General features: G+C 39.4%; 1 protein-coding gene across 1 annotated transcript in view; it reads right to left on the bottom strand.

The window, feature by feature from the left end:
• Positions 1–12,198, bottom strand: part of pcdh9 (protocadherin 9) — a gene marked incomplete at both ends in the record, with an annotated part of 292,102 nt that overhangs the window by 203,494 nt on the left and 76,410 nt on the right. The window contains one exon of the mRNA XM_083891164.1: positions 3,210–3,311. Coding sequence (XP_083747290.1) covers positions 3,210–3,311 — 102 coding nt within the window. The remainder of the gene's footprint in view (positions 1–3,209; positions 3,312–12,198) is intronic.

The raw sequence follows: 12,198 nt of genomic DNA, 5'->3' as shown, positions 1-12,198 counted from the left end.
TGCTTAAAAGTAAACAACTAATGAGTGCAGAGTCAACAGTGAGCCCGGACATTTAAGGCCCACTGAATGGAATCATTTCAGTCCAACTGTGCCTTTTCATGTTAGCTCTTGCCATTCCCTCCAAACCCCGTCCCTCGCCGAGGAACAACTCCCCTGATGCACTCCCAATGACACAGGAAAGGAAATTATCGAACGCCAATACAATAAAGCTTTCTGGTAACTTAATAGGGCTGCTGAGTATAGGGGCACAGTGGTCATCTTGCTTTGAGGCGATAATGAGAGTCATCATTCCCTCCTGGGCTGGAAGAAAGGGGGCCTTCCATTGTGGCAATGCTGTGTGTGTGTCTTTGAGCCTTTTTATTTTTTTCCTAGTCCAGTCCAGGCCCAATAAGAAAATGACACAGTGCTTTTAACAAAGCCAGAGAGATCTCCCATTGACTCCAGCTTGGGGGAACATATTTTGGGAAATTCTCTTCATTAAATCAGGCTAAAGCCAAAATATTGACAAAGAGCTTCTGGGAGAAACAAAACATAGACGGGTTCCATATATCATATTCCATTAAATATAATATATTAACGTATATCGTTACAGAATACACGGAAAAAAAGGGTTAATATGACAAAAAGAGAGATGAGATGGATGGACCCCTTTCATATATACTGTATATCAAATATCCTCTGGTATTAGTCATCACTTATTCCAATTTTTCGAAACTTCAGTGCATGAGCACTGGTGGAAATAATGCAGGGTTTCGCAGGGTGTTGAGCTAATGGAGCATTAACTGGATGCATTCAAAGACCTTGAAAAATGTGGTCACCAATGCAGAATCTATATCATGTTGAGCTTAGAGGAGCAGATTTATTCAAGAAATGTCATCACTTGAGCAAACATACTTAAAGTCCAATCCCATGGCTGTGATGGTAGATGTACCAGAAATAAGTCGTCATCTGAGTACATTTGGTATGTAAACGTAATCATGGATGAAGCATTTCTTTTGTATCTGTCGAATATATCAGGAACAGCCAAATTACTTTATAATCAAACAAATAACTGCATTTCCATGCCCAACAAGAAATAATTCAACAACAATTGGTGACTTTTTACAGGGATATGCATGGTTATAGTTCCATGCTTTGGAAATAGATTCATAAGCCACTACAGAAATAACACATCGTATGCATAGCTGTATCTTTCTTCATTTGCTGATGTGATAATTGTAAGGCCATACAGTATTTCATGAGTGGTTACTGACCTCCTAAAACAAAGCACATCATCATCTCTCAAGTGCGCAATCCATCCGCTCACAACAACTCCTTGTGTGAAACACATAATACCGTACAGTACTTCCATACTGAGTGATTTAAAGCACAAAGATGAACACATTCAGCCTTCATATCAGTCAGTACAAGAACTTGTCTGGGTTTCAGTACTGAAAGGCATAAACTGACACAACACAAATGTACAAACAATTGTCCCAGACTCCTCCCCCTTTTATAAATACTAGAGGTGTTATTTGTTGTCAGTGCAGTAATCATCACTCTCCCTACCTCAGCCCACTTCTTGGCATTTTTCATAATCAGGCATTTGGTGAAATTCCCCTCTGAAGAGGGGGTTTTCGTTACCCATAAACAGATCCCTCCATATTGATTAACACAGATGCATATTCCTGATCCTGATTTTAATCCAAAAATACTCAATATATGATGTAAGCTACTAGCTAGCTAGCCTATAAACTATGCAAAGACATTTTTCTATTTCATCCATCGTCGACCACTTATCCGCGATCGGGTTGTGGGGTTATTAGCAGCTCCAGCAGGGGGCCTCAGACTTCCCTTTCCCACGCCACATCGTCAAGTTCAGCTTCACTTGCCAGTCTAGCGCTGCGTCCGTCATCTGCCTCAGTTTGACGGCGCCTCGTCTCACTCACAGTGCTGTTTGCTAACCACGTTGTCTCTCGAGGAAAGACAAAGGGGGGGGGGGGGGGGGGGGGGGGCGCTCTCACAGTCGTAGATCATTTTCACATGGGTGACGCCAAATTACCTGGGCAGGCACAGCGGAGAAAGGGGAGGTAACCTTTCTCCGTATGACATATAACATAAAGGGAAGAATCCAGATTGGCCCATCTGAGCTTTCATTTTCTCAGAGGTGGAGGATCATACACATATACACATATTGCCATTTCTAGCCACTGGGGGGATCATAGGCAGACTCAGGGAAGTCAAATTAATGTTAAAAAAAGAAAGTTAAATTTTCATGCCATGGGACCTTTAAGGCTTAATAATATTGGGCTGCTACCCTTGTAAAATATGTACAGATCAGTGAGGGCACTTAGTGTTTCTGTCATTTTCTTTTTTTGCAGTAATTTGCTCTATGAGCCCAAATGGCTCCGCACCCAACATCTCAGGTTTCCCACCGAGGTCACGGCTAATTACTGCGACCTAGTGACATAACAGCACGAGAACAAGAGGAGGAACAAATCGCGATGAAGGGATGGATTGTGTGCTCAAAAGACAGTTCTGGGTTTCGTCCTCACATGGCCCTCCGCAATAATGTGACGCATCATGATCATTTTTCAGCATTCACAACCGGTTTCAGTGTTGTGGCTGATTGTGTAGATAGGTGGACAGGTAGGAAGTCAGTCGAGTGAAGAAAACAGACACACTAAGTGTACATTCTTCACTCTCCAGTGCAATACTCATGATGACTAAGGGGTTTGCAGACAGCAAATTGTGTCGTACAATCGAGGCAGAATATACCGAGACTCCAAAGTTTACAAGAACCCCTCCCCCTCCCCCCCATGTTGATATACTACCGTTGATAACGGAGCGGTAAGAAAAACTGACATCATTAACATTCACCAGTATGCAAGCGCAGCAACACGGGCAAACCTCCTCCTCCAAAACCCCCCAGATGACTATCAGGCTCTGTGTTTCCTGAGCACGGAGGTAATGAGACAAACACTTATTACTCAAGTAAAAAATGGCATCATTATTAGCATCACATTAGGCTCAGATTTTAATGATGCTGTAAGTATATAGTGTGTTATAGTAACTAAGAGGAAGACACAATATTTACATTTGAAGAAATCTGTTTCGGTGATGGAAGCACGGATGGATTATAAAAAATGACACGAGATCATGGCTGAGCTCGAATGTGTGATGGATGAATGGTGACTGTTCGGTGAGGAACGGGAGCCGTCGGTACTCACTAAAGGTGTGCAAGGGGTCCAGTATTCTGGGTTCAGCTCGGCCCGCGGACGAAGGTCCAGATACTCGGGGTTGAGTTCGGTTCGGGCACGAGTTAACGTTCCCTTCGTGAAGAATTGGGAAAAGAAGTCGGTTAGAATCGCTGGCTTAGCTTTTGTTTTCGTTTTTGGCATTTTGACATAAACCAAAATATGGCAACATTTTTACAATCAGAGTACATCAATTAACATGAGTTTATGCTGTTATAAGCATTTACTAAGTTTTAATTCATGAAGTTTTCCCTTTAAGTGTTCCTCTAAGCATTACTTAAACAAACGTTACTTATATTAATGCTCCTTGGAGCACAGGATTAGCATTATTTACTGTAATTAAGCATTTATTACCTTATTATTAATGTTCCTTAAGACCCTTACCCTTAGCGTATCTGTGTGGTTGTGTAAGGCTCAAAATGTGCATTAATAAAGATTAGCAATGGTCAAATTTGCTTGATTATAGTTAAGAAATGCTTATTCATCATTCCCATACATGTATACATTCATAGTTAATGATGTTTATTTTACACTTTACAATAGGGAGCACAAATAACAGAGTTAAGCTAATATACATTAAGAATTTCAACTTTTAATAAATGTCAACAAACTAATGTAAACAGTTAAGTTATTTGTGTGTTAATAATAAGAATAATGTAAATAAATACCTCAATTAACATTCACATAATAAGATTACTAAATGTTTTGTTCAAACATTAACAGCGTTTACCGATGAAATAATCAAAACAACAACAACAACAAAAGTTTATAGAGACACAAACGCCAAAATGTTTCACTCCAGTGCCAAAAACATTGCCACGTATGTTATTATACTTTAAATGAAATGTTACAGCGGAACGAGTAGAGCTTTGATTCAGCTCGCTTTGCTCATCTCGTTTTTTTTTGTTTGCAAAACATATTTTATCAATCTCATTTCAGGGCAGATCTTCACACTTTTTTATTTTACAGACTTGGATAATGTTGTTTGAGTGGAAAAACAGAGTTCTGAACTTGAGCAGACCTGAGCTCTGCATGTGCAGCCATCTGCTTCGATCGGTGATAAAGATATACCATTAGCAAGAAATCATTACCTAACACTATTCACCATAGGGCAATTAAAAATGTCAATTTAAAAGACCACAATTCAATTCCAATAAGAACTCATAATAGCCTTATGAACAAATTATGGTCTAAAAAAAAAAATCCAACATGGTTAATTTTTGAGCCTTTGTGGCCTAAATGACAGGACCGCTGCAATGACAGTACCTGCTGGGCCCCATGAGGTCGATGATGTATACTGTAATTATCTACCGATTCTCAAAATGGCTGTGTGTAATGAGGCCATGCTGCATGAAGGCCCCCAGGCATAAATCACTGTCTTTAACTGACTTCCAGATGACCAACAACAACACAGAGCAAAACGGGGGATAAAGGAGGGAAAATGGGTTATCTGAGCCGCAGTGCTACAGAGTCCAACATGGGCTTTCTTATCAGCAAAGGCCATATTGTTGTTAGCCAAACTTCTGCTCCCCATGCCTGTCTCACCAAAAATCATCGACTGACTTCAGTTCTCAGTTACTTTTTTTTAAATATTTTGTTTACAGTTTGGTTATCGATGCAATAACTGCTTGTGGCTTTATAGCTACACAACACAGAGCTTTTAGAAATGCCTGGAAAAGTTACATACCGGAGTATATCAGTACATAGGTTTAAGATAAGGTATTTTTTTTCCTTCAGAAAAATATAAAACTCACAAGAGAACCTATTGTGAAATGCAACATTATGTCATTGGTAATCATACAAACACGCAACATCATGTCAATGAGTAGTTAGTACTGTTAATTGCATATATCTATAGGTTTAGTGGTACTACTAGTATACTACAGTATACTACGACAGCCCCACTACAACACATTTTCTTAAATGTACTTACATTTTCTTGTTGTATGTAAAATAATCGGCCATTGGGGCAAGCAAATTTTTGCTTGGTTAGAATACTAGCTTGTGAATTTACAGTTGGTGGGTGAATTCCAATTCCTTGCTTAACCCTCAATCTCAAAAATGCGCTCCCTCTAGTGCAAGTGCTGTCCCGATTCTCAGAAAAATTAAGTTGAGGGGCGAGTTTAAGGGCTGTATCGCCCTCAATATTGAGATTTTCCGAGATCACCCTTGGGAGCAAGGACTACCCAGAATGCTTTGCGTGTTTTGACACAACAACGATGGCGGCGAAAGCAGCGAAACGAGTACGCTACAAATGAAGTATTCCCTTTGTTAATAGAGATATAAAAATGATGAAAACCATTGTATTATCTTAGTTTAGGCCCATATTATGGATTACTGACGTCATTGTTGCGTAACATTTATTTTTATTTTGCGATCTTTTGTCAATAGCCGGCCGGTGCGGACAAGCGATGGTTTGCTATGGTTTACTTTTCAATAAGCCGTGGTGTGTGGTAACTGTCAGCTGAATATGTCCGTGGTTGTGGTATTTGTATGAGTATCATCTTATAACTAACTGACAACCTAATAAATTGACTGACAAACGGATCCTAATAAATAATCCTGATGTAAATGTGTTCTTCTTCTTCTTCTTCTTTTTTGGAGTTGACAGACTGGACGCAGCTTTCGCGTTATTCTGCCCCCTACAGTCTGAAGACTGCATCTGCATTTAAGGGGTGTCCCATTTCTAAGTGACAAAATAACCCTCAACACTTGGTTTTGAGGGCCAGTTAAGATTAAGGGTTGAGCTTGAGGGTCAAGATTGAGGGTTAAGATAGGAATTGGAATTGGCCCTAATATCCTAATAAGTTAAACTTATCACAAGCAAAAGTTTATTTGAAATGAGTCTTGATTTAGCAAACTTAATCCCTAGCATTTATACCTTAGAATGTCTTATATTTGCACCGCACATCAATCTGTGATCGTGATTTGTACTTCTTTTAACACATTAATACAAATAGTGAACAGACGTTTGTTTTACTGGTGAATTCAAGCTTAAAGTCAGCTGTAATACCTTATTAAGACAAAGTAAGAATTGTTTTTTCTTCTTAAACTTTTTTTTAAAATATATATATATTTGTTATATGGAGCAAAGAAACCAGAAGAAATTCACATTTAAGAAGCTGATTTTGTTTATTATTATTATTTTACTAATGAAAAAACACAAATTAATTGATTTAACGGTCAATTTAGGAACTGATTAATGAATAAAGTAACTGTTTCAGCTCTATTTGGTCTATTTGTCAGTTTAGTTGTACATAACCTCACACCATTTTGGATTTTGGTATTATGGTCGATACATATATACGATGATCATTTGCTCATATTATCCTGGTTACATTTAAAATATATCTTAAATATAAGTGTGAAACGCAACGTTATAGTTCTTAAACATGAGACCATTTTAACGAGAAACCTTTCCCCACGCAAATTCTTCCAATTACGGGAGAAAGATGAGCAAAACTGTCTCATTATGCATAATATATTTCCACCTGTCTGTCACTGTAATTAATGCTGGTCCTTCTCGATAAACCACCCAGAATCTGAGAGCATTTATTAGTATCTCGCCATCTATCACCGGAGTGATAAGGGCCAGAAAAGAAGGAAGTGAACGTTGGCACATAATAATCACCGCACAATGTCGGCGTCGTCGCGGTAAATCCTTGGTTGTGGCGCGTAGCGCTGTCAACGCTGGCAACAAAAATAAGGCGAACGAACAAAATCCCCCGTTGAGATTTATGGAACGCCGGCGGCGATGTGAGGTTTTTATACACAGTCGGAAGTTTTGGTTTGTTGCTGCAAAGGATAAACAGATTAGGATATGGAGGCGTAAAGAAGCGAGGTGTCGACTTTTGTCTTATATCCTGCACGGTGCAGAATAGTGGTGCAGAACTCTTTTCTTTTCATTTACCTTGAAATTAACATTTAATTAACTTATTTTCGAAACCTCTTGATTTATACTGTCAGGTAAAAATGTCACGCTCTGCCCCGAGGTTCTGTCTTTTCTGGAGAGAACATTGATTTGGTGTTCAATTGAACAGAAGCAGTTGAGAAAGCTGAAGAGAGACTGGGGGGGTGGGCATGACTAACAGAGACTCCCCACATTGGAACATAAGCAGTTTTACGGTGTTGTGGGTGTGATTGTGTTACAAATGGGACAGACATTGAAGAAGTGCGTCATCACAGAACTGACTTTTGATAATTGTGTGGCATGTGAGAGGCTCGTTGACCAGCTATTGAGTGTTTTTAGACCAAGTCCCTGTAAAGAAAATACACAAAATAGTGGCTGAAAACGTGAAAAAAAATCTGTGAAGTCGATTATACTTATTGCACTTTTTAAGTTTTGTGTGAACACTTTTTAGTGTGAACAAGTGGTTATAGTTATATAATTTAGTTATTCCACAACTGTAATAAAACATAAGAAATCACACTTTGCACATTTGTGCAGAGCAAATCTGGTTCCATGCAACAAAAAAAAATAAAATTTATTTTATCGTTCAATCTTTTTATTAGGTCTATAAAATAATATATTTGTTTTTTATGTCATTCCACAATAAAATCGTATTTCTGGTAACATATCAGGTAATGACAGGTATATTATATTATATTATATTCCATGCAAAGACTGGCTCCACAGGGACTTTAATGTGGTGTGGGTGGCAATGAAATCCCTGTTTCATAATATAGTCTGGACCAATAATAACAATAATAATAATAATAATAATAAATATATATATATATAAATATATTTTTTTGTGCGTTAGATACAGGGATGTGAAGTGAATACAGTATGTGGCACATTATATTTGTGTGGGAGTGTCATACTGGCAAGGATAAAGAAAGCGTAGGGCGACACATATCCAGTGCGTGTGTATGTCTAATATAATATATATATTATATAAAATATATATAAAACACATTTTAAATGTAAAAAAAAAAACTGTCATTTGAAACCTCCATCATAAACGATCCACATCTGAGCCATGAGTTATATAACTTGTTGGACTTTTATGTGCAAGTGTTCATAGAAAATGCATCTGTGTTTCATCACTTGCAAAGTGAAAGACGCATTAGTTGGAACTGAACGGTTTGTTTGTGCAAGAAGTGTATGTATCACTCTACAGATACTGAGCATCACCACAGCTTATACACAGGATAATCTATAACTGGTGTAAGTGTAGTTGCCACAGGCAGCACATGTGTCTGGGGTACCTTTGGTTCATAACGCTGCCTTTTTATTGATTGTAGGTGGTTTTCTTTGCAAGACATCAGGTGTGGTGTAAAGCTTGGTCTGCTGGCCAAATCTGGCCTTGGGGGGCCCCACTATATTGTGCTACTGTGTGCAATAATGCAAGCAAACTTTGAAAACTCCAGACAAAAACAACAACAAATTGCTGTCAGATATTGCAGAAATATGAACTACTCGGCTTTGAGAAGTTAAGATTGTATTTGTGTATCAAAAACCCCACTATGTGATTTTGTACACACCTGCTCAGTAAATTAAATTAGATTCATCAGAATAGCTTCAGTATTGGAGTGTGCTATACCATTTCATTTACTGCATTTCAGCTTTTTATTATTTAAATGTATGTTGCATATGGCCTCCATACACTCAGGTGAACACGGCACACTTCAGTTTAATGATTACTATTCAGTCAAGGTACACTCTTAGAAATAAAAGTGCCAAGTAGAACCATATAAGGTTCTTCGGCTTGTCCTCATAGGAGAACCCTTTTTGGCTCCAGGTAGAACATTTTTATAAAGGTTCCACCAAGAACCCCTTTAAAACCCTTTATTCAGAAAAGGGGTTTTAAAGGGTTCTCTGGATCAAAATGGTTCTTACTGGAACTATTAGTGTTACCAAGAACCCTTGAAAAACCCTAAGCAAATGGTTCCAGGTAGAACCTCAGCCCTTCTAGAAGGACACTTTTACAACCCTTATTTCTAAGAGTGCACATTGTTATACTGTAAATCTGATATTTTCTGGCAATCTGAAGAAAGCCTTCGTGTCACTAATTTGCTCTTGTTACTATGGAGCTTGAATTTAATGTCAAGACAATTAGAGAAGTGCATCTATAGTTATTCTTACAATGATTCAGTAGTTGTGTTAAAATCCTTATCTTTCTTATGAACACATTCGTAGAGAAAGCAGAGATTTGAACATTATTTCAACTTAAAGGTCACATAGAGTGGTCCTGTTGCACATATATGTTAGTTATGGAGGTCTACTTACATACATTAACTTGGTCAAAAACCTCCTAGTTGCTGTAAACGAGCCGATAGAAATCCTCTATTTCTGACGGTGTTTCCCAGCCGCGAGATTTGAGACTCAACTCTCTCAACCCGGAAGTGACATATTCAGTACACCCGCTCTTAGAAGCGCAGCTCCCCCCTCTGGAACGGTGGATGCACTGCTACTCATTATCAAAACATTGTTTTAACAATGTTTAAAAATAGCTTCTTCACGACTCCCCGCCTCAGTCCCTTTTATGACCCGGAGTCAGACCCAGAGTCAGAAGACACTGTCGCTCGTGAAACACCTCCACAACGGACGTTATTCTTCTTCTTCTGCGGTTCAATGTACGCAACCGGATGTACCCGGACTAGTGCCCGGAGCAGGACGATCTGCTGTTCAGGAGAACTGGTGTTTACGTAACCTGACCGGGTTTTTTCAGAGATCTTGCTGAGCCCGAGATTACAATAAAACACAGCGTTCTCAGCAGTGGCTGAGCTGTTTGTTTAGAACCTTCAGGGCTTCTTAAACAAGGTAATGACGCAGATACACACTAAAAAAACAGCGTTAATTGGAACTTCCGGTCTAGGTCCGCTTTAAAAAAAAAAGCAACAAAACTAAAAAAACACAATGCACAATTTGCACAATGTTAAAATGATAAAACAAATAAAATATGTATTTCAACTAATTAGCTCACACCACAGACAAGTCCTTGAACAGCAACAGACCACTGACCAGGTGGATTCATCTCTTTTGAGTCTCCTCGAAAAACAAGCCGGTTTTTGTTCTGTGCTACTTTGGCCTGAAGTATTTGATTGTCCATTTTTTTTTTTTTTCAATCACGTTGCTGACTGCGTGAGCTACTGTTGAACTTCACGGGTAAAATGTAAAGGCAAGAATGACGACACGCTACAGTCTGTATCGCAGTGAGGCTGAGGAGATGAGCTTCATTAGTGGGATAAAACACACTTTAATTAGCTTCACCATTGCCTCGGTCCTGCCAAACCTTCACAGTCACTGCAGACCTTTAATTCTGCTTAATTACCTCAGCGATCACAACAACACAACATTCATTTTCCTATGAGTGTTGTATGTGTGTGTACTGTAAAAAAAAAAAAAAAAAGAACACGATGCTTACCTTGTGACTTGGTGATAAGGCTCATGAGGGAAAAAACAGCACTCGCTGCATGTAATGTGTGACTCATTGAGGAAGCTCTCGGGTCATTATTTATTTACAATGCCATGTATTTACTTATTTATCGGGTGATTATGTCAAAGTATCAACACAATTAGCACACGACGGGCACATTCGTTACGAGACTTTAATAATTCAAAACTTTTTTTTTCCCCGAGTTTGACACGAGAGCAAACTGATTACACTGTCATCCAAACAAAATGATGTACAACAATGGGCATATTCCCACTAATAGTAGTGTTAATAGTTAACACTTAGAGCACAGTAAAAAATCGATTGCGGCATCATCATCGGACTTGTCTCTGGAAATTGCTCAGTATGGGCTGATATATTATGGCCATAATTGCCCAGCGGCTGGCAAGGCTGCCTGTGTCTTAGCGGCCCCGCTGACTTACAGTGAGCGCTTTGGTCAATGCAAATGAGCCCATAAAACAGCCCCCGAGTGAGGATCCTCCCTCTGGACATCAGATGGAGATCAACTGAGAAGCATTGTCTCTCTTTTTTTTTGTTTTCCCAATGCACCAAATATATATCCACGCGTCTGTGAATGGGAAAAAGTGGTCCTGAAGATGCCGGCTATAGCAGGAACGAGCACTGTGGGGGGGTTTTTTAAAGCCTTGTTTATACTCGTGAGGTGAATGGCGACAGATGGCACGCGCCCTACGAGAAGCCACACGGGCTTTTTTTACGGTCGGCACCCAACCAACACGTCGGTATGTTCCGTAGCGCTAAGCGGCGTGCACTAACCTGGATAAACAGGAGGTCAACGAGATCTCTTCCGTTGAAAATAATTTTTACATTGAGAATGAATCACTTTCCCCCCCACCCCCCTAAACATTGTAATCTTTATTTATTGTTATTTACCCATTTGAGGTCCTTTTCACACACATCCCTCACTAATATATCTAATCTAATGACCTTTGAGCAACAAAAACATAAACACTTTTTTCTCCTGTAAGTAAAAGATGAGTATTAGTGAGCACTACACCTTTAGTACAATAATCCAATTTGAAGCTGCCGATTTAAAAAGGATGATTATTGCACAAGTGAGTCTAGGACTGGTCACAGTAACAGGCAGCTCTAAAATGTGCAGTGAGTTCAGAAGTGTTCAGGAATGTACACCAGATGGCAGGGTTATATGGGATGTACAGGCATATGCTATATGGACAATGAACACAGGCACGTTTGCGATTCGAATGTGCGGTGATATCGTGATAGGATCCTCACAGCCATTGTCCTGTAAATGGAAAAAAAATTGCATGGTCCACACATACCAGTAACCAGACGTGTCACCGATCGAACGGATGTATGGGATGCTTTGGATCAATGGTTAGGCGATGGGTTCCATTTCCTGCCGATATCTGACTTTGCATAGCCATTGAGGGAGGATTGGACCGATATTGTGCAGGTGAAAAATCAATATCGTGATCAACTCTGTCTCAAGGAGATGCGTCACACTGTGCAAAGCACACGGTGGTCGAAACAGATACGATTTTTAGGTAAACTGTTTATCTGGTGCCAAAGAGGTTGGGTGT

This window comes from Microchirus variegatus, assembly GCF_963457635.1.
Source record: "Microchirus variegatus genome assembly, chromosome: 6".
Lineage (NCBI taxonomy): Eukaryota > Metazoa > Chordata > Actinopteri > Pleuronectiformes > Soleidae > Microchirus > Microchirus variegatus.
This window is presented reverse-complemented; position numbering and strand designations above follow the sequence as displayed.